The 25146-nt window shown below is 33.4% G+C and overlaps 1 protein-coding gene across 1 annotated transcript; it reads left to right on the top strand.

Annotated features, from left to right (window-relative positions):
- Positions 1 to 1221: 1221 nt before the first annotated feature.
- LOC109177134 (polygalacturonase-like) lies at positions 1222 to 17844 on the top strand (the record flags this gene model as incomplete). The annotated part of the gene is made up of 5 exons (XM_019326435.1): positions 1222 to 1313; positions 16295 to 16742; positions 16860 to 17149; positions 17249 to 17477; positions 17621 to 17844. Coding segments are annotated over 5 exons (1278 nt in total), but the record flags the coding sequence as incomplete, so codon positions are not given.
- Between the last annotated feature and the right edge of the window lie 7302 nt (positions 17845 to 25146).

The following is a 25146-nucleotide window of genomic DNA, read 5'->3' as shown; positions in this document are numbered from 1 at the left end:
TTAAAGAGGAAGAGAATGGATGAAGAATACGGCGGTAGTTGTTGCGTTATTTGTTTGGAGGATTTAACGGCGGGGACAGATGTGGCGGTGATGCCGTGCAGCCATAACTCCTTTCAGGAAGACTGCCTCTCATCTTGGTTGGAGATAAGCCTTTCCTGCCCTCTCTGCCGTCGCAAGATGCCTGTTGCCGTCGCCGCCGCTGCGGCGAATTCTCGTTCTTAATTACGCTTCTGGTAAACAAAGGAGTTTCTTGGTATTTTCTTTAACACATTCATTCCATTATTCATTAGAGTTTGTAAATATTACTGCAAAAATGATTTTGTTTTTTAATGTCATGGGAATACATTGGGGCTATATTTGACAGAACTTATTTAGGAGCTTATTTTAAGCTACTCATATTAAACCATCTAAATGGTCTAATGATTTTTTTAATGATTTTGTTAATAAATGATCAAAAATGATCATGCCACAATAATATTATCACCAAATAAAAATGTTTTGATAAAAAAAAAATTAAAATTTGGTTGAGCTTGAGCTTTAATTTTATTATTATTATTATTATTATTATTATTTGAATGCTATTGACTCTATTACAAGGTAGTATCTCTATTCTATACGTTCTCTAATTAATGCAGCTCAAAGGAGTCAACATCCCACCAATTTTTATTTTTTTTTTAATTAAGCTAACTTTTGAATTTTGTTTATCCAAATAATGGTATGGTAAAATCTTAATATTGACCATTCATATATATTAGAGAGGGTTGTGGTAGCCGCCCCAATGTTATAATGGAATTGTTAGGCGGAGGATTGAATATAATATACTATGCAAGTATAAAGAAATAATATTACATTGTATTTGTGTCTTAATTTTGACATAATTTGTGTTAAGCGGTTAATCTTGTCTTGTTAAGTTATAACTTATATAATAATAATAACAACACATGCATGCTGATGAGAACAATAAATTTGAGGAGAATAGTAATTCTAGAAGAGTAAATTGTTATTGAGCACCCTGAAATTAAGTATACAAAGAGTCCTAATCATGATAGGAATGATAAATGATAATATTTCAAATAATATAGATAGGGAAAACAAATTCGTATCCCAAACGGGATAAAAATGATAAATTAATTGTAATATTCCTAATAATATAGGGAGAGGGAAAATAAATTCTAATGTGACTAGAATACAGAATCTTTGCATGCATGCATGATTCTATAAATACCCTCTTCTCTTCTTCAACTTCTCACCACTGCTCTTTCTCTATCTCTCTACAATACATACAATCCATCATCATATACATATATACAAACATGGCTGTGTGCAAACATTGTTTCGCATGGGGTTTTCTTGAGGGTTCAAATAGGATTAGCTCATTTGCTTGTTGCATATAAGACGTATATGTTTTTTTACAGAGTTCAAAGCAGTGGGATATGATATGAGTCTTAACAAAATTTCATAAACACAGAGACACAGAGACAACAATTGAGTGTAAATGTAGGACTTATGCTATTCAACTTCCAGCATCCTCATACACACAAAATCTGGCAAATGCACAACTACATTTCCCTAAACTATCAATTTCCAGTCTTTATTATTTGCACAATAAGATTCATTATTTTAATAACACCAACTTCTTAAAATGATACACATTTGTTGCAAGATTCTTTTACCAGATTGAAGACAAGAAATCATCAAAAAATAAATAACAAACAGACAGTATAAACAGAGAAATCATTCTAAGTTCAAAACAGAAGCAAAGTGGCATTGGATACACAAAACATACATCACAATCTCTATACATTTCCCTACCAAATATTAATGAGGATGAAAAATTAACAACCAAAAAAACTTTCAATTAAAGAAAGAGTCAGGTAGTGTTTTTGACAATCAGACCTTAATACAAAACAACTCTACTTAATCTGCTCTGTAAGAACAAATTGATACCAATTTCTAAAGAAACAAATGCATCAATGGAACCATATTCAATTTGCGGAAAGGTAAGAGTCTTGGCATCCCAATCGCTGAGAGTCACATCTAATGGCTTCTCCATCACCATTCCCAGAACTTCCCACGCCATTCTCTTCAACCCCATCCTCATAAACCGCTCCGAGTGGTAAACCCCCACGGCCACCCACCGCAAATCCGCAACATTTTCCACCACCAACCCATGGTCCCGGAGGAGCTTCTCGGCGTCATCTCGGACCCCAACGCCGACGAAGGTGAATCGGGGATTAGCCAGGAAAGCGAGGAGAGAATGGGGAGTGTAGTCCTTGTGCAAAAGTTGAAAAATCAGACAGCTTTTCCCGAGCTGAAGCGTGGCCGCCGGGTTGTCATCTTCCCCTGCAAGACACGGGTGCCACTCGATGTCGAGACCGACGATGAGGCTGTAGAGGACGTGGCGGTTGTTGTAGACGACCTCGTTGACCCATTGATCAACCTCAGCGGCTCTCTTTGTCACGGTGACGCTGAAGTTTATGCCGTGAAACTGGACTTGGTGTTGTAGCCCAGAGAAGCATCTGCGTATGAGTCTGGGTTCAAACTCATCAAAGTTCTGGACTTGTCTGCGGCGTCTGTGTCTGGGTGGAATCATCATATCGATCACCCCCACGAAACTGGAAAAGCTTTCAACTTTGGATTAAGATGAAGTGATGGGTATGAAAATATGAAACACAGAAAGGTAGGATTGGGAGTGAGTTACTGAGTTTGAAGATGGAAACAAGAAATCTTTGAATGGATAGAGGGAATGGATAGAGGGAGAGAGGAAAGGGGTGTATATAATTTCAGTCAGCCTAATGGTAAACTTGTTGTGAAAGTAAGTGTGTAGCAATACTTTACCCTTTTTATTTGGTTTTAGGAAAGTAGTAACTCAAATTATAAAAATTCAATTTGCATTTCAAAATTGGTTTCCTAAACCAATTTCTGCACGTGAATCAAACACGCAACCTTCTGATCTGGAGTTAGACGCGCTACCATTACGCCACGGATCCACCAACGTGATGTTTTAACTTACAGTTATTTATATTTGGTTTCATTCTTTAGAATTAATGCCACATCTAGTTGCACGACATATTCGTTGCAATTAGTGAGAGCCCTCTCTGACCCATCCATCTAGTTCAAAAAATTAAAATTTGGTTGAGCTTGAACTCTAAATTCTTTTACGGTGCATTTGAAAATTCAGAAAATTATTTTTGAAAATGTTTTCTGAGTTTTAGTGTTTGACAAGAGGAAAGAAAATGAGTTCAACGGAAATGATGTTATAGTCAATGAAAAATAAGTATGTTTTGGAGAAAAATGACTTCCTTTTTTTTTGTTAGGGAAAGTCATTTCCAATAATCCTCATGCTTGGTATGTATAGTATATACTTTGTGTGTGTGATATAGATACACTATATATACTATATACATACTGTGAAGTCCACACTACATATTGTGAAGTATACATATATATATAAGTATACACTATATATATAGTGTATACTTCACACTATATATATATATATATATATATATATATATATATATATAATATATATATATATATATATATATATATATATATATATATATATATATATATATATATATAGGCTTTGGATCTGGTGCACCCCTCTAATAGATGAGCCCATGAGGCCTAATAATACCCATTGATTGAATTCCCATCTATGGTTGAGATTAAAAGAAATAATGTCCATTATTATTTATGGTAAGGTTAAATTAGTAATTGTAAGGCTAATTTAATTAAGGACTTAAATTAAATGGAATATGAATCATCTTTTGCTGCTTTTGAGGATGGAAATTAAAAGATTCTATTAATAAAAAGATTAGAGGACATAATTAGCGTTAACAATGGGAGATGTGTGATGACGTCGCTGGTGATAGTAGGAGCAACAATTTAGGACTTTCAGCGAATGGATATTGGCAGTAACGGTAAGTGCATATTCACCTCTAAGTCTGTGCGCTACCATGGTTTTTCCCGAAATGGTTGAGGTGTGAAACGGGTTTGGGGGTGGTCGATAGCAGGCGTTCACAAATCGTGTGCGTACGGGTACACCTGCCTGTGCGTACACCGTACTACGTTGTAGTGAAGGTAGTCTGTGTCTGTGTTGTTTTTGTTTTGCGTTGTACCGATCAGTGCATATATACTTTTGTGTCCGTGCATATTCGGTGGTTTTTTTTTTTTCGTCCTTGCATACTTCGTGTCTGTGCATATGCTGGTTTTTGTATAATGTTTATAAAATATACGCCGTACTACCTAACAAACAACCTACACTGTGGCCGTGTTTTTGGTTTTTTTTTTTTTTTTGGTTTGTACCAGTAAGTGCATGAACGGTTCGTGTCTGTGCATATGCTGGTTTTCGTAGAATGCTGATAAAATGTACGTCGTACTACCTAATAAACAAAATAGACTGTGACCGTGTTTTGTGGTTTTTTTTTTTGGGTTTGGACCATTAAGTGCATGAACACTTCGTGTCTGTGCGTATGCTGGTTTTTGTATAATGCTTATCTACTGCATATTTCATCTAATAAACCCATGTTATTGCATATACCTCGTATTGCACGGATTATAGAGTAAAATGCATACAAAATGCACAACACATGATGTTTACCAATAGAACCCTTAATGCACACAGTATATATATATACGCACGTACCGTAACCTACAGTCAGAAAATTAAAGCCCTAGGTGCATGTTACAGCTACAAAATACATAATATACATACTAAATATGCAACGCAAAGACCAACACCTCAAAAAGCACACACTATATATATACAGGCACATACCATACCCTACAGTCCCAAAAATAAACCTTCATGTGCATGTTATAACAATATAACCCTTAATGCACAAACTACATATACATATATGCACATACCATATACCTACAATCATAAAAAAAACGCCCAAGGTGCATGCTAAAAAAAAGCAAAGAATACCCTTATATTTCACTTAAAACACACAAACTTAAAAGTACACTCTTAAAAAAAACAGAAATAAAGCACAAATAATATAAAAAACTACTGCATATTTCACCTACTAAACCCATGCAATAGATATTATGTAAATGCACAGTAAATGACTGTTTTGTATCCATAGACCACTTTGCATGCCTGTCAACCAAACAATCGATCACAAATTTGCACCAATTCAGATTCTTAATCTCATCCTCATCCGGAACACTATCCGGCACCGGGTCAGATGGGGCTTGAGCCACCTCGTTATCTTCATGTGGTGCCGAGGTCGGCGGGGGGTGGTGTTCTTCGAGGGGGGGGGGGGGGTCAGGCTGTAAAGTTGCAACCGGATCGGTTACACCAACTGGGGTGTGTGGGTCACCTTGACATGCAAAAATCAAAAATAACACCATCATAAAAATAGATAACACTGCATTTAACCAAATCCCAAGCACAAACCACATACACTCCCCACAAAAAACATACTCGACATTGTAATCAGCACAAAAATGCACCTACCATACCATACATTTGCACAGACTTAAATAGACAAAAAAAAAAATAGGATTTTTCACTGCGTTAGGCACCTATACTATCTCTGGTGCACATACTATATATTCCCCATGATATAATTAAATGAAAAAGATGTTTACATCACACTAATTAGCATAAAAAATGTGCATACCAGCGCATTCTACACTGTAACGCACACACTATATACCTATAATGTATACGTATGCACAGACTTAAAAAACAAAAAGAACTAAAAACCACATAATACCCATTGTATAATTAAATGAAAAAGATGTTTCAACACACTGCATCACCCTAAAACAAACTTTATAAATACAAAATCAAGATAGTTAACACGGCAAACAAACACTTATACCTAACCAAATTAAAACATATAAAAAACATATAGCGACATACTAACAACAAAAAAAATGCACATACTCAGACAGCAAAATGCACAAAATGTGCATGTAAAAGATGGTAACATGGGGGCAATGAACATAAATTACGGCTAACAAGAAATGTACACGCATAGTCACTACTGCGCCCATACGGCCATACCCCTCCCATATTATTCATTTTTAATATGCTCAAAAATTAAAAATACAAAACCACGATACTAAATCTACACAAATATGTTTGAACATACTTAACGCAAATACAATATCCGCTATATGCACATACTATATCCCACAAATTTATACTGGAACGCACATACTATATCCCTAAGATGCATTTTCCTTCATTTCAATCGCAGGCAATTACACCTATCCCCCCAAAACAATTACAAACAAAGCCCAAGCAAATATACAGAGGAAAAAACAAAAACAAAAAAAAATGAAAACAGCATAACAAAAAAAAAATTAAAAAAAAAATGCTCGCCGGATATGTTTCTACCGCCGGAAAGATGTTTCCCAGACCCCGGCTCCCAGACCGACTCCCCAGTCCCCCGGCGACAAGACGCCGCCCATGCAGCGACCGCCCCATAGCCCCGCACCCACAAAAAGAACCCACAACCAGACAAAACCCCGACGACACAATTTGACTGCCATTGGAGCACAAACCGCCGATAAAAAACGAGAAGACAACCATACACATGCAAGACACCCCCAAACTTGACTTTAGAACAACAATAATGGAGATTGCGATTACCTTCGATGGAACCACCGTTAGCCCGCCGTTGCCTCTTCGATCGGCGTACAGTAGGCGCCACCATGATGAACTTCACCCACCGAGATTTTTGATGGAGAGGGAGAGATGATGGAGGTCAGCTATTGATGGGGAGTAAGAGAATGGCTGGAAGAGACAGACAGAGATGGAATACAAAGGGTTGAAATACTCTCGCAGATTCCCAGGCAAAATTAAATACATCCTATAATAAAAGCTATTGCAAATTTACAAAAAAAGCCCTAATGTTAACAAAAGAGCTGCTACACGTGTGAAATTTCCCAAATGATCTGGACCATTCATCTAAACTAATTAATGGTCAGAAAAGAGGCTCACGAGCTCATCTGCCAAGGGGGATATATATATATATATATATATATATATATATATATATATATATATATATCTACTATACTAATAAGAGCCCAAAAGAGTTAGGCCTATAATGGGTAGAAAAAATGGCGGTCACAGATTTTAATCAAATGAATGGCTCAAATTAATTAAAAGATTGATCAGATTTAAATTTTACACTAAAATTTCCTAAAATACCCACACACCGTTACTAATTCCGTTAAAATTTTAAGAATTGCCGTTAGTTCACCGTCAACTTACTCATTGATTTCAATAAAAAAAGGTCTTAGGTTCGAACCTCATCCCAATTAAAGTTGGCATAATTAGTACTCTATTTTACTCTTATTAAATTATATAAATAATAATTTAGTAGTTACAACAAAAAATAGTACATATGCATTTCTTTAATTTAGAATTATGTGTCCACAATGCCTTTATTAAAAAAAAATTATTCATTATCAATCAATTAAATAAGAGAAATAATTTTATTAGTTATATTGTCTTTATTTTTCTTCAATATAAAAATTCTTTATATTCAAATTTATTAATTGATTATATTCGCTACATTATCCTTACAATGTCTTTATTCAGTGAAAAAAAAATTTATTAATTATCAATAAATTAATTAAAAGAAATATTTTCATTAGTTATATTGTCTTTATTTTTCTCAAATGTAAAAATTTTTACATTCAAATTCATCAATTGATTATATTCACTACATTATCTATTATCTTTTTTTGTGCACTATTTTTCTAATTAAATATCAAAGTTATAATGCAAAATAATGCTATATATTTATTTACCAAGTATTTTGTTAATACCATGAAAAAATTAAAAAAATATAATTAATAAAGTCAACCATATTAACTACTTGAGAGATTTTGTGACAACGAGAGTATTCAAATCACACAACAAATTGAAGTGAGAACTACCTCGCAATGTCCTTGTTTGACAATCAGCAGTTAGCGGTTAACGTTAGCGGATTTGACCTGCGAATGATAATATTTAAATTTTACACTAAAATTTCCTAAAATACTCACACACCGTTACTAATTCCGTTAAAATTTTAAGAATTGCCCTTAGTTCACCGTTAACTTACTCATTGATTTCAATAAAAAAAGGTCTTAGGTTCGAACCTCATCCCAATTAAAGTTGGCATAATTAGTACTCTATTTTACTCTTATTAAATTATATAAATAATAATTTAGAAGTTACAACAAAAAATAATACATATGCATTTCTTTAATTTAGAATTATGTGTCCACAATGCCTTTATTAAAAAAAAAATTATTCATTATCAATCAATTAAATAAGAGAAATAATTTTATTAGTTATATCTTGTCTTTATTTTTCTTCAATATAAAAATTCTTTGTATTCAAATTTATTAATTGATTATATTCGCTACATTATCCTTACAATGTCTTTATTCAGTGAAATTTTTTTTATTAATTATCAATAAATTAATTAAAGAAATATTTTCATTAGTTATATTGTCTTTATTTTTCTCAAATGTAAAAATTTTTACATTCAAATTCATCAATTGATTATATTCACTACATTATCTATTATCTTTTTTGTGCACTATTTTTCTAATTAAATATCAAAGTTATAATGCAAAATAATGCTATATATTTATTTACCAAGTATTTTATTAATACCATGAAAAAATTAAAAAAATATAATTAATAAAGTCAACCGTATTAACTACTTGAGAGATTTTGTGACAACGAGAGTATTCAAATCACACAACAAATTGAAGTGAGAACTACCTCGCAATGTCCTTGTTTGACAATCAGCAGTTAGCGGTTAACGTTAGCGGATTTGACCAGCGAATTTATTTAATTATTAACATTGGGTAGAAAAAATGACCACCAAATTATTAAATAAAATAAATGGCTCATATTGTTCAGGTTTTAATTTTTTCTTTTAAGATTTTCTAATTTATCCTTAATTATATGATTATCCATTTAACTTTTCCGTTAATTCACCGTTAGTCTAATTTTAATATTAAAGTCTAATATAGAATTATAACTACACCATTAATCTAATTCTAATATTAAAGTCTTAATAGAACTTAACCACAAATTCTGATGTCGGAATCTCCTCAAACAATATTAGTATATATTTAATATTTTATGTCCTAATTTTTATTTGTTCTCCCTTATGTCCAGTATTTGGTTTCAACGATACCTATACAATTATTTTATTGACAATTATAATCAATCTTGACTATATTATATTGCATTTGTAAACTTAGAATTACCTATTTAACCCGCCCGGGCTTAGCTCAATGGTTTAGTGGGTAGTATTTGGGAGAAGAGACGAAGGTTTGAACCTCGGCGGCGGCAGCGCGGGAATTATGTCCAAAGTGGGCAGATTCCTTGTGCGTATCAGCATTTGGCCCTGTCTACTGAACCACTGAGTCACCGTGATTTACAACTTCCCACAATGCTCTGTCGGGTCGGAGTGTGGGGGGCCCTTGGGGTTGGGGACTCAACCTTTGGGAGAAGAATTACCTATTTAAATACGTAAATTCAACCTTCAATTATCTATGCATGAACAATTTCAATATAATCCTGTCTTAATATACTTTAAAGTACTTATTTAAAAAAAAAACATTGGGCATTATCCCAATCGCGCAATGCGCGTAAAAAACTAGTATATATATAATGAGTGTTATTCACAAAAGAATTTTATTAAAAATATCAAATAATTAAAATGTTGAAGTATACAATTCTTACCACTTTCATACTCATTTTCTAGAAAATGAACCAAAGACACAAAGACAATTTTTAGTTGTGTAGCCAAACATCGAAAATTAAAATATTTTTTTGGAAATGACTCATTTGAACTTTTTTTTTTTTTTTTTTTTTTTTTTGTAAAAAGGTAATTAATCACATTAACTATAGGAATGTCAATCATGCTAGCTTGTTTGATTTTGAGCTAACTAACCCTATTGTATTGTCGGGTACATCAATTTGGACCGTACCACTCATTTGGGTACATCATTGTCGCGCCGACGGGAGTACTGTCGACATTCTCCTGTTCGGCGAAACCAACTTCCCGTTGCTCAAGTCTAGGGTTGAATAGGTTTAAAGTCAACAAAGAAGGTAATAAATTACCAAGTCAGCAAATTTATTTTTATTTAAGTTCCATGTCAACATTATTTATGGAAGTGTACGTAACCGGAGAGAAATCTGAAGAAAAAAAACGTTCAATTGAATAAATTTTAAAAAGTACATGTGTCTTATTAGATCTTATTTTAGTCCAAGGTGTTAATTAAATATCAGGTTGATGATTTTTGTCCTAACCATAAAACCTTCGGCGGTTGTCAGGGACGGAGTCAGACAATTATTTGAGTGGGGACGAAGCTTAAATGACGAAAGAAATGTCAATTACAAAATATCAAACAACCATAAGAAGGTTAAAATACAAAGTACATTATAAATTACAATAGAATGTTTTTGATAGATTACACGATAGTTAGATGCGGAGCTAAAAATATACTTGAGTGGAGTGAAAATGTGAAAATATTTATGACAAAATATGAAACATAATAATAAAATAATTTCAATAACACTATATTCATAAATACTTTTTAATTTTAATTTTTTTTTAATTAGATCGACTTTATGTTTTTCTAAATTAATTCAAAGTAAAATATAATATAAACTTGTATACTACATTAATTAATTGATTCATAAAAAGTTTCGTAAAAGAGCATTTAATAATTCATAAAAGTAGACTAAAAAATATTTAATTTATCTTGAGAAGAGATAAAATAAACAAGTGAAGATAAAAAAAAAGTGTAATTAATTAGGTTTGGACCTATGACCATAGGTACACTTTACAATATTGAATTTAGAGTTTAACCAACTACACTATTCAAATTATTAATATTTTAAACATACGTATAGATTTTATATAATACTTAATGTTATATATATATATATATATATATATATATATATATATATATATATATATACATACATATATATAAAGGGGTGGGACGGGGGGAGTGAGGGTAGATGTCCCCACTGCTCCCATACTAGCTCCGTCCCTGGCGGTTGTGCTTATCGTTCAACTAAAATTGTTGACATTTTCAAATTAATATTCTAAAGTTTCAATTTTAATAAACTAACACATTTACAATAATAAATATAAATTTATACATCATTGAATCAATTTAAACCTCGATTTACATTGCGAAATTTTAACTAAAAATAACTAATATACTTGCACTATAATATTTATAGTAAGTTTTTAAATTTTTATTATTTATTATCATAAAAATATTTTATTTATAATAAATTTATTTATATATTATTAAAAATTTATTTAGTTTTTTAAAAATATTAAAAATAAACTTACATATAAATTAATATATATTTTGTTGAATATCACTTCTAACAAAAAAATAATAATAATAAGTGACTTAGACTTTCTAGCTAGTTCACTAAATTTAAGGTTAGTCTATTTGGGTCAGGGCCACTGTGCACATTGACGATCTAATCTTTTATCATTGATATTAGTTTTTTACGCGAATTGCACAATTGGAATAATGCTCAATATTTTTTTTTAAATGTCCAATACTATATTGAAATTGTTTATGCATAGATAATTGAATGTTGAATTTGTGTATTTAAATAGGTAATTTTAAGTTTACAAATGTAAAATAATATAGTTAAAATTGATTATAATTGTCAATAAAATAATTGTATAGGTATTATTGAAACCAAATACGGGACATAAGGGAGAGCAAATAAAAATTAGAGCATAAAATATTAAATATATACTAATATTGAAGAGCTAACTGTTGATTGCTAAACAAGGTCATTGCGAGGCAGTTTCCCCCAAGTAGTTAATATGATTGGCTTAATTATATTTTTTTTATTTTTATTTTTTTAAAAACAATTATTATTATTATTATTATTATTATTATTATTATTATTATTATTATTATTATTATTATTGTTATTATTATTATTATTATTATTATTATTATTATTATTATTATTATTATTATTATTATTATTATTATGTATACCCTTAGGTAATTTTACATGTTAATTTAAACAGCTACTTTTTTCAAATATCTTTTTACCAACCGTTGATATAATTCGCTGGTCAAATCCGCTAATATAATCCGCTAACTGTTGATTGTCAAACAAAAACATTGCGAGATAGTTCTCACTTCAATTTGTTGTGTGATTTGAATACTCTCTTTGTCAACAAATTCCCCAAGTAGTTAATATAATTGACTTTATTAATTATTTTTTTAAAATTTTTTAATGTTATTAATAAAATACTTGGTAAATAAATATATAGCATTATCTTGTATTATAATTTTGATATTTAATTAAAAAATAATGCACAAAAAAAAAGATAATATATACAATGTAGTGAATATAATCAATTGATGAATTTGAATGTAATTAAAGAATTTTTACATTGGAGAAATATAAAGACAATATAACTAATAAAATTATATCTCTTAATTAATTTATTTATAAAGAATAATTTTTTTTAAATAAAGACATTGCAGGAACAATGTAGCGAATATAATCAATTGATGAATTTGAATGTAAAGAACTTTTATATTGGAAAAAAATAAAGACAATATAACTAATGAAATTATTTATCTTATTTTTTGTTCATATATACTTTCTCAACCTACTGAAACACAAAGAGTCAATAACGCCTCCAACTGAGACTCCAACTCACAACCTTCCATTATAGGCCATTCATTTGATTAAAAAATTTGACTGTCATTTTTTCTACCATTATAGGCCTAACTCTCTTAGGCTAGATTTTAACCCTAATCCTAAGATTTCTAGTGACTTGAGGTTGAAGAAGTTTCCTTATAAAAGCTGGACAATTCTCCGAAGGGCTGTGTTACTGGCTATTGACGCCGGCACCGTCCTTGACATCGCCGACGAGGTGGTGGAGAAAGCGTTGCAGTTTAAGTGTGATCTTCGGGTTGACATACAGTCGGTTCAGATACGAGGTTCCGACGACGAGGTTCAAGAAACGTACGAGGATGATCGAGATTTCGGAGCGGCAGCGCGGGGAGTAAATGGCGGCGGCGCTGCCTCCGATGGCGGTTTGATAGTGATGATGTCGTTAAAGAGGAAGAGAATGGATGAAGAATACGGCGGTAGTTGTTACGTTATTTGTTGGGTGCATTTGCCGGTGATGCAGATTATAGGGTGTGGATACCAAAAATGCGTGCATGGAAATCCGACGGTTTGGAGTCCGACTTCGGACATCAGATTCACTTAATTGCTTAATCCCTAATGAAATTTTGTTCTTCGTGTAGATTTAGGGATTAAACAATTAAGTGAATCTGATGTCCGAAGTCACGCATACAAGGAAAAAATACGAAGAATTATATATTAGGCAGATAAAATGACTACTTTACGCTTTCATTTAAAGTCCAATTTACTGTAATCTGACGAAAAGACCTCAATTGGAAAGAAATTGAAAGTCAAGGGACGTAAAGTGTCCAAATTAAAAGTCAAGGACTAATTTTGGAAAATCAACATAGTCGGAGGACCATTGCTGGAATTAACTCTGATCTAATTAAAATCTATCAAAATCTTAAATAATCATATTTAATACACGATTTATAAAGTCCAATTTTAATAAATTTAACTTCAAAGACACTTAGATTTGGTTTGGTGTTTTTTTTTTTTTTTTTTTTTTTTCCTCAAAACATTATGTTCGATCTAGACTCTTGATGTTCAAGCTTAAGAGTCGCTAAAAGGAGGTAAATATCAAGTTGTCCTGTTAGTCTTAGAATTTTCACTTCTATATGTACACTTTGAGCACAAAGAGTCTTCATTTCTTTTGATTAGTTAAGGTCTCGAATGACCTCCAGGTTACTAGTGGAATTCAAACTTAAACACTACCGTTGGAGTGAGACTTTAAAATGATCAATTGAACTAATTGATGGGCATGGTAAAGAAAAAGTTTTTGGCTAGTATTATTTATGAAATGTCAATATCTTTTTAGTAGGTCTTGTGTGAAACCTGGCCTCTTTATTGGTTATGACTTTTGGACAGTCAACGGTTGTCCAATCACTACCATTAAAATCACTACCATTAAAATAACGAGCATATAAGAATATAGAGAGAATTTAGATATAATAAATATTTTATATTATTAAATATTGACTATCATTTCTTCATGTATGAAAGTCTATTTAATTAATTATAGGGAAAATGATTAAACACACCCTCTAACTTTATATAAGAAGTCAATTAGACCCTCAAACTTTTAAAAGTTGTAATTAAACTCATAAACATGTCAATTTAGCGCATTAAGACCAAAAAAAAAATAATTAATGACCTGTTATAACAGGTCACTAAGATTCCGGTGGTCGTCCGGCGATATTCTGACGACCTCCGCTGGAATTCCACGAAGAGAAACAAGCCAAAGAAACGTCATAGTTGGTCGACAAATGAAACCAAGAGCTCTAAGCAAATTTAAGCAAAAATCGGCAATAAAACTTGCAATTATAAAAGTAGGTGTTGCTGGCAAATGAAATCAAAATGTAACCATTTTAGGCCTGCTGCCAATAAATTTTCACTGAACGCACTGAAGAAATTGCTTCCGCCAAGGACTCGTCGCCGAGAATCTACTTTCCAAACGGAGCCTTAGATTTGGTTTGGTTTGGTTTTTTTTTTTCCCCCTCAAAACATCATGTTCGATCTAGACTCTTATGTTCAAGCTTAAGAGTCGCTAAAATGAGGTAAATATCGAGTTGTCCTGTTAGTCCTAGAATTTTCACTCCTATATGTACACTTTGCGTACAAAGAGTTTTCATTTCCTTTGATTAGTTAAGGTCTCGAATGACCTCCAGGTTTCTAGTGGAATTCAAACTTAAACACTGCCATTGGAGTGAGACTTTAAGATGATCAATTGAACTAATTGATGGGCATGGTAAAGAAAAAGTTTTTGGCTAGTATTATTTATGAAATGTCAACATTTTTTTTTTAGTAGGCCTTGTGTTAAACCCTCTTTATTGATTTTATGACTTTTGAACAGTCAACAGTTGTCCAATCACTATCATTAAAATAACGAGCATATAAGAATATAGAGAGAATTTAGATATATAGTAAATATTTTATATTATTAAATATTGACTATCATTTATCCATGTATGAGAGTCTATTTAATTAATTATATATACAAGCGAGTTTACACCATAAAAGAGAATAAATTCTTAGACTACCTCATATTATGAGTCTTTGTTGCACTGGAAATAAGAAATTCAAACCTTATTATATTATAAATAGTAAGTTTCACCAAAAAAAAAAAATTATAAATAGTAAGCTCAATTTTTTATTATTTTTTAAAAAAATAAATATCTAGTAATATAAACTCAATCTTTATTGCATTATGAATTATAAACTCAATTTTATGGAGCGTTATGCCATGGACCCGTGTCCATCATGTGCATGGTGGACACGCTGTACATTCATAATTTCTATACTGTAGATTCATAATTTCTATATTGTAGATTAATAATAATAATAATAATAATAATAATAATAATAATAATAATAATAATAATATTTGCAATGAAAGTTGCAGATAAAGGAGAAAGAGAAAAGGGTTTTAATTGACAAGGGTAAAAGATGTCATTTCTTTAAAATAATAAGGACAAAGATGGGAAAAAAGTTAAGAAGCTACTAGCTTATTAGCGTTCCAAAATAAACTCTTATTTTAAGCTAGAAACTTATTTTGGGAACATTATCAAACAGAACTTAACTTATTAGTAGCTTAAAATAAGCTATAAACTCCTAAATAAGCTTGCCAAACAGAGCCATCTGTGTTAAGCGGTTAATCTTGTCTTGTTAATTTATAACTTATATAATAATAAGCAAAGCCATTACCAGGACTATGTGGTCTAATGATATCCGAGTTGGAATTCCATTTGGAAGATTATGAGTTCGAGCCTCTCTACACACATGCTGATGAGAACAATAAATCTGAGGAGAATAGGAATAATTCCGAGTCCAAGTTAGGATAGGAATGATAAATAATAATATTTTTAATAATATAGATAGGGAAAACAAATTTGTTTCCCAAACGGGATAGAAATGATAAATTAATTGTAATATTCCTAATAATATAGGGAGAGGGAAAATAAATTCTAATATGACTAGAATACAGAATCTTTGCATGCATGCATGGTTCTATAAATACCATCTTCTCTTCTTCATCAACTTCTCACCAGTGCCCTTAGCTTTCTCTATCTCTCTACAATACATACAATCCATCATCATATACATATAGACAAACATGGCTGTGTGCAAACATTGTTTCGCACTTGTCTTCACCTTTTTGTACGTAACATGTGCACTAGCAGCGAATGCTAATTACAACATTCAAAGCTATGGAGCAAAAGCTGATGGTAAGAGTGACTCCAGCAATGCCTTTCTGGGCGCATGGGCGGCGGCCTGTGCCTCCACTTCCCCGGCCACCGTTTACGTCCCGACGGGAAGGTTCTTGCTAGGCAGTGCGACCACATTTGGGGGCCAAACATGCAAGAGCAAGGCCATAAGGTTTGAAATAGATGGAACAATTGTGGCCCCATCTGACTACCGTGTGATTGGAAAAGCGGATAATTGGATCAAATTTGTAAGGGTGACCGGAGTTTCCATTGTCGGCGGAACCCTAGACGCCAAGGGTGCTGCTCTTTGGTCCTGCAAAAAATCCGGCAAGAATTGCCCTAATGGAGCTGGGGTACGTACATACACAATCTTCAGTCTGTATATATGTAATGATTTATAGTATTTTAGGTTTTTTTTTTTTTTTTTTTTTTTTTTAACTTTTGGTAAATACATACATATTTACGTACAGACATTGGCATTTTACAACTCAAACAACGTTATTATCGAAGGACTAAGTTCACAAAACAGTCAAAAGTTTCACATTCGCATTGAAAGCTGCCATAACGTCAAGTTACAAGGAGTGAAGGTGTCGGCTGCCGGAAACAGCCCCAACACCGACGGAATCCACGTGCAGTTGTCGACAGGTGTAACAATCTTGAATTCCCACATCAGCACCGGCGACGACTGTATCTCCATCGGCCCGGGGAACTCCAACTTGTGGATTGAAAACATCGCGTGCGGCCCCGGTCACGGAATCAGGTTGGTCAAATTAAAAACATTCTTAAACACCTTTAATTTACTTTACAAATAAATAAGAATCTTAATTAAGGAATCTTTGTTATATATGTTTGTGTGCAGCATTGGGAGTTTAGGTTGGAAAGAGAAGGAGGGTGGAGTACAAAATGTGACGGTTAAAACCGCTACTTTTACCGGCACTCAAAATGGGTTGAGGATCAAAACTTGGGCAAGGCCAAGCAATGGATTTGTGAAAGATGTTGTTTTCCAACATGCAGTCATGTCTAACGTTAAACACCCCATCATCATCGACCAAAATTATTGTCCTAACAACCAAAACTGTCCTCATCAGGTACTGTCAATCATGCATATTCCTTAGCTTGTTCCACCCCCCACCCTCAAAATTTCCTTAAAAACATAAAAGAAAAACAGAAAATGACGTTCGGATGCTAATTAATTAAACATGTTTTATATACGATTAATTATGACATGCAGGGCTCGGGCGTGAAGATAAGCAACATAAAGTATAAAGACATACATGGTACATCAGCGACGGAAGTGGCGATGACGTTCGAGTGCAGCAAGACAGAACCGTGCCGTGGCATAACGTTGGACAATATAAACTTGACGTACAAAGATCACCCGGCTCAAGCCTCCTGCTCTAATGCTGGAGGGACGTCTTCCGGTTTAGTTACGCCCACGAGCTGCCTCTGATCTAAGCGCTTGCTTCAAAATATACATACATGCTTTAATTTACTTTTCAGATGATTGAATTGAAGTAATTAATATAATTTAATTTGTCACTTATAGTTGAAACCGTATGTGCTGTATGTTGGCGTCTGTGTTAACTGTTAAACCACTACAGAGAAACATAATTACTTTGCACCACAACCAAACAGGCAAATTAAACTCACATATTTCAAAAGTACTAAATGCATACTACCAAAATGGGTCAAAGCTAGAAGCTATGATGAATAAGAATGAACTCGATCAACCTCACCAACTAATCTCTGTGCAACCCAAACCCAACTGACAAATACACAATGCAATACCAGTTTGCTATCAATGGAAAACCCGACCCGTTTCTGCTCTCAATCTCAAAAATACGGGTACCCAATGAATTCACCCTCAGGCAGTACGTTTTCCCCTTAATTCTCAAACACTACACTGTTGCAAACCCCCAAAAAACGTTTGAAATTAAAAAATCCATGAGTAGAGAGTTAAAATTCCAAGTTTGTTTGCACATATATGCAAAGAATGAAGCTCAAATTCTCGATCACCCTCATGATTCTGTACAATACCACATCAAATTTAGGGAAAATATAATGCCTTACCTCAAACGTTTGCACCGCCGGCGCTTCTGCTCTGAGGCGGTAGAGGGGCGTGATTCTTGTGATTGTCAGTGAAAATGACGGAATTGAGGTCTGAAGGAGACGAGAATCGACTCGGACAAGCAGTAAAATCCGAGTTGTTCTGCCAGACACAAAAACCCTACGAAAATGAAAATGCAGGAGAAGAAGGCTTCTACCAATAAATTAAGATGAACCCCAAAAAGGCCAACCTTTTGGATCATGGCTCCATCCTCGATGAGTCCGTTTCTGAGGTGAGGTTGAATTACATTACATTTCCTCGCCTCTGATTTCAATCGATTTTCATGTCTTTCTGCATGCGTGTGAAATTGGAGTCCCTGCACATCAGAATGAAGATTTGATTTGAACTCCCGGTGGAATCCCCACCGTCCATCCACTCATCCGAGTCAAACTCACCTCCGCCCCCAAAATCCAGAAAGCGAAACGCCCCCAAGTGGTTATACATCATAAACAAGTCTCACTTGTGTCTGTAGTCAATATTTCAAAAAAAATAAATTTCAAACGCATTTGAAACATGCGTTTCAGACTCCAAAAACATGTTCTAAAGTATTTTTTCCTATTTTTGTTTACTTTTCAAATTCATCCTATTTTTATTAAGACATGGAAAAAATTAGTACATTTCGGCCTTTGACCCGCAAGATGGATGACATAGCCTTAGAGCATCTCCAATGGGAGGGCAATTTTCATCCGCAAAACACTATTCCCTCAAATTTCTCTCTTCAAGGTGCCTTGCCAAAATGTCAAAATGCCAAAGGGAATGGCACAGCGCTATATTTGGCGATGCACTGTTCATCCGCGCTATAATCCCAAAATGTCCATTTTGCCTTTTTTTTTTTTTTTTTTTTTTTTTTTTAATTACAAGTATATTCTTTAATTGTTTTATATGTAATTTTTTATTTTGTTAAATACTTATATTTAAACTTTGTATTATTAAATAAAAATTATACCATTATCTCCTTATTTGTTTATTATTTGTGGGGAGGGGCTTTCAGTGTTATTCAACGAGCGCAGGATAGAGGTTTAATACATGGCTGCAGGGTTGCTAGGGGAGCACCCCCTATCTCTCATTTATTCTTTGCAAATGATAGCCTACTGTTTTTCAGAGCAAATATGCAGGAGGCATCTGAGATAAAAAAAAAAATTGTTTAGAGTTATATGAGAGTTTATCTGGTCAGAAAGTAAATTACCACAAGTTAGTATATGTTACAGCAGGAATACGGGACAGAATGATAAGGATATGGTGGCACAAATACTAGGTGTTGCTCAAGCCCCCAACTTTGGGAAATACCTAGGACTACCCTCGTTTGTGGGTAGGAACAAGAAGGCTGCATTTGCATATATAGAGGATAAAATCAAACAGAGGATTGGTTCTTGGAATAAGAGATTGTTATCACAAGCTGGTAAGGAAATTTTATTGAAAAGTGTGGCCAGGCAATGCCAACATTTTCAATGAGTGTTTTCCTATTACCCATATCTGTTTGTACAGCTATTGAACGTGTTATGAACCGATACTGGTGGGGTCTGGTACGGATCGTGGCATTCACTGGAAAGCCTGGGATAAATTGTGTATCCCAAAAAAGCATGGTGGTCTGGGGTTTAAAGATTTAAGGGCATTTAATTTGGCAATGTTAGGAAAACAGGCATGGAGACTGCTCACTAACACTGACTCATTGGTAGCCAAGATTTATAAAGCCAGATATTATCCAAAGGATACTTTCCTGGACGCCACTATAGGAAATAATCCAAGCTTTTGCTGACGCAGTATTATGGCAGCTAAGGACCTAATATGTGGTGGTATAAGAAGGCGGGTTGGGAATGAGAAATCTACCTTAATATGGGAGCATCCCTGGCTGCAAGATGAATCCTATGATTCACACAGAAATGCCACAGCACCTGTCTGGGGCCAAAGTGGTAGGATTAATTGATCAGGATACGGGTACCTGGGATCCGCATATACTAGCTGATATTTTCCAACCAAGTGATATACCCAGAATCCAAAAGATACCAGTTGCCCCTGAGTATGATGATATATGGTATTGGTATGGTGATCCTAATGGATGTTATTCAGTCAAGAGTGAATACAGGCGTATATATAGTTGGTAATTACGTTTTAATGAATGGCTAGCCCTATGAAAGTTAAAAATTTCACCCAAATGGAAGACATTCCTATGGAGAACTATTTGTGATATCCTTCCTACTACCAACAACTTACTTATAAAGAGTGTGGATGTTAACCCGATGTGTGCCATGTGTGGGAGGATGAATGAGGATACCATGCATGCATTAGTTTTGTGTGACTATACACACTCCATATGGGCTAAATCCAACCTTCCAATCCCCAATATTGTCACAAATGTTTTCCATGAATGGTTTAGTGCAATCTTGAATGTTCTAGACTTTGATGGAATTGTTTATGCAGCTGCAATTTTATACCACCTATGGAGGGCCCGAAACGAAGCGGTATGGGATGCCTGTCTACCAAGGCCAACGAAATTATTAACAATTGCAACAGCTACAATGAAAGCGTGGAAGGATGTCCATCATCATGCCCCATCACAACCCGGGACTGCCATTATCCACCCCACTGCCGGAGGGCCCGTGCCGGACGAGGGAATAGCCGGAAACGTACTGCCTCCGCCTCACGCCAACCCGCCGGAATCCATGCATGGCGAGACGACGGCACCCGTAAAATGCATTATGGACGCAAGCTACCACCATGGAACAAATGCAGCAGCTGTTGGTGCGGTACTCCTCGACGCCAATGGCCGATATATATCTGCTTTCAGCGCCCCGTTAATAGATTGCCACTCCCCGCTCATGGCCGAGGCATTTGCATGCAAGGAAGTATTATCATGGCTTAAAAGGAGGAATGACCAGTCTATACAAATTCATACGAATTGTCAACTACTACAGTGTTATCTATTTGGACCATCAACCACATCACGTTCGTGGGTTATGCTATCGATAGTTGCAGAACCTATATTTCTACTTTTTCTTACTGCTCAGTTATTTACATTCCTAGATTACAGAACTTATTAGCTCATACTTTAGCTACTACAGCATTTAGTTTCGCTACTACTATGTACTGGGACAATGTTCCACCGGACTCTATTTCAGCACTTCTATAAATACAACCGCCAGGTTGACTTTCAAAAAAAATTAAAATTATACCATTTTAAAGATCTCATTGAGATGATCAAAACAAGACTAATATTGAATATACATTAATTAAAATTCCAAATACATTAAACATAACTTGAACATAATAAAAGTTAAAATAAATACGACATACATCAAACATGACTAGAACATAATAAAAATTAAAATACATATGACATAATAATAATATTAGAAAATACAACACAATTTTGAACAAATATAATAAAATTAAAATTTCCTAGTCCACTCCCACTTCCTCCCAAATTATCAATGAATTGATCAAATTCACGATTTGATTCAACTCCTCCTCCATGCTCTTGATTTCTCTCTGCAACAATTTGTAGTTGTTGGCGTCTAATCGACTCACGCACAGCTGGATCTTCTATCAAATTTAAATTCATCCTTAAGATTTTGTTATCTTCTTTTCGTTTTGCTAATGCCATTTTTTCTTTTCCCAATGTTATTTTGTTCGCTACATTTTGAGCTGTAAGCAAATCAAAAATCAAGCTCATATTGTTTTTGGAGTAGCTCATGATTGTTTTCAAACATTCCTTTGAATTGTGCAGTTTGTTTTTCTATTGCGGCAATAAATTGATTGCGCTCATCCGAGAGTTTATGCTTCATCTTTTCCTTCTTCCTTCCCGTAGGACGTTCACCTACATTGTTCATTTCAAAAATATTGTTAAATTTGATTTTTTAAAATAATTAATGTTATAAAAAATTAATGTTAATAAAAATTATTATTTACATTATAAATTATATTTTATATTAAACTAATTAAATTTGAACTAAATTATATTAAACTAACTAAATTCGAATTAATAATTGAAAAATAAAATTATTTTAGTGTAAAAGTTTGGTGTTTTGGTGTAAATGGGTTGGAGATGAACAAAATTTGGTGTGAAAATATGCTGAGAATATTCCTTCTGATGTGACATTTCTTGAAAAAATTTGGTGTTTTGGAGATGGAGGGGTTGGAGATGCTCTTAGCCCTTAGGATACTGGACTTATCCAATACACATTAACCCCAATAGTTGTATTACTTTTGATTTTTAGTTATTCTTAAAGTGATTATTTTGGTTTTTTCGTTAATATTATCATGTAGAAAACCAATAAAAATACTCAATTGGCATGGGTAACACATGAAATTTTGATTTTTCTTTTCTTCTCCTTGTTATTTCACAAACTTCAAACTTTGACATGGTGTTAACATTTAAAGACAAGAGGAACTGGCATTTTTATATATTTTTATAATTAATTGTCCCTCCAAATCTAATTTATGATTTACTTTTTTGGTTTGGTTTAGTATTTTACTTTTTAATTTTGTTTATGACTTGTGAGTTGACTTTTTACTACTTAGGTTTAGGTTTTAGTATTTATGATGATTTAGGTTTAGGAAATTAGGATTTATTAGAATTTTTTTTTTTTGGCATAGATTTTATGGTTTATCTTCAAATACACTCTATATTGTATTATTAAAAATTAAAAATTACACCTTTGAAATTGGAAAAAAAATTAGCACAATGCTACTATGCCATTTTTTTTAATTGCATCATATATTTAAGATTTTTTCAAATTGACGATTGCGAATGGTTCATAGTTTTTTCTCGAGAACAAGTTTTCGTGTGAGTGTGAACTAGGGATATAAATGAGTTGAGCAGTTCAGTCAAAGCTTAACTCGAGCTTGATCAACTTCGAGCTTGAGCCGACTCGTTTCATAATTGAGTCGAGCTCAAATTCAAATATTTTAGACTTGTGGTCGTCAAGCCGCTCGCGAACTATATATATATATATATATATATATATATATATATATATATATATATATATATATATATATATATATATATATATATATATATATATATATATATATATCCTGAGCTTGGTCAACTTTGAGCTCGAGTCGGCTCGTTTCATAACCGAGCTGAGCTCGAGCTCCAATTTTCAAGCTCAAACCTATCTATTGTTTATCAAGCTCGAGCTCGAGCTCGGCTTGTTTGCAACTCTAGTGTGAATAGACTTTGATGAAAAAAGTGAGGATTTATATGATCCATCTATTCGAGTATATCAATAGTTAAAGATTTTTTAAAAATAATATAAAAAAGGGTTAAGATTAAGGTCAATTTTATAAATACTACAAACTTGAAAATTTGTAATAATTATAATTAACCACGTATTTTTATAAATTACTATAATCTTCATCAACTACTGATGAATCCTGATGAGTGATTGTAATCCGTCATTACTTTTTCTAAGAGGACAAAGTCCTCACTTCTTATAACAATAATTGTCTCTCTCACACAGATACACATTTTTTCATTTCTACCACAAATGTTAAAAGTTAATACTTTTTTTTTTTCAAAATAAGAAGTTGGTGGATTAATTCCTCAATTTTAGGGTTAAAACTACATATTTTTAGATAATTTTTCCCTAGTTTCAACCATCTCAACAAATTCAATTACAATAAGTCAATCGCACCTAACCGCTCCATCTCCTTAACAACATCACCCTCGCCCACAACCATTCCTCAACAATTCAAGAAACTAGGCATCAGTTGTGAATTACCACGGCTGAAAATTAAATCAAGGAATTTTCGACCACCTGAAAGTGATCTTACATAAGTCGGAAACCCTTGTTCCGACCACTTTTGGACTTTTGGTATCTGGAAAAACCTTTGTCACTATTTCCGATCACCGGACAAGGTGATCGAAAATAGCATCAAATTTTGTAAAGTGGTTGGAAAAATCGGCTACTAGAAAGATTGGCGGAAATTCCCAACTCAGTTTAAAAAATTTAAACTGCCGAATTTTTTTTCGACCACCTTTACTTTGTGGTTGGTAATTCCGACCACTAAGTAAAGGGTGCTCGGAAATTCCGACCTATTTCCCCACCATAATTCTTCGACAAAAAATTGAAAAAATGTAACTTTTTCGACCATTTTTTGGATGGTCGGAAAATCAAAGATATCTCTAGCCGTGTACATAGTTTATTTAATTTAATTAAAACTTAATTAATTAGTTGAATCAATATCTTGGAAATGTTTCGAAAGGAAAAAATAAAAATAAAAGGTTATGTAAACTCGAAAAACTTGAATTGTATATATTCAAAATTCAAAGTATCGGTTACAAGTAGTATGTATCAATCAAGAAGGGGTACAATCTCTGTATATGAGACGTCTTCTGATTCTCTACTAGAAGTATGCCTATTAGATGTGTGCCAAATTTGGAATATGCCAAATTGGAAGAGTGCCGAGTCCAGAGTATGCTGAACTTGAAGTAGTTCCTTGTTCCTTGTTGGAGGTATGCCGAGTTCAGAGTATGCTGAACTTGAAGTATGCCGAACTGGAAGTATGCTGAGCTGGAAGTAGTTCCTTGCTGAAGGGCCTCCGGAATTATGTAGCTTGTTCTTCAATGAAGGGCTAATATGCAGTATTTGTGCTCCCCATTAAAATGACGCGAGTCATTCGCTTCCAGACATTCAAAATGGCTT

This window comes from Ipomoea nil, unplaced genomic scaffold (assembly GCF_001879475.1).
Source record: "Ipomoea nil cultivar Tokyo-kokei standard unplaced genomic scaffold, Asagao_1.1 scaffold0800, whole genome shotgun sequence".
NCBI lineage: Eukaryota > Viridiplantae > Streptophyta > Magnoliopsida > Solanales > Convolvulaceae > Ipomoea > Ipomoea nil.
The sequence above is the reverse complement of the archived record's forward strand: the minus strand, read 5'-3'. Positions and strand labels throughout refer to the sequence as shown.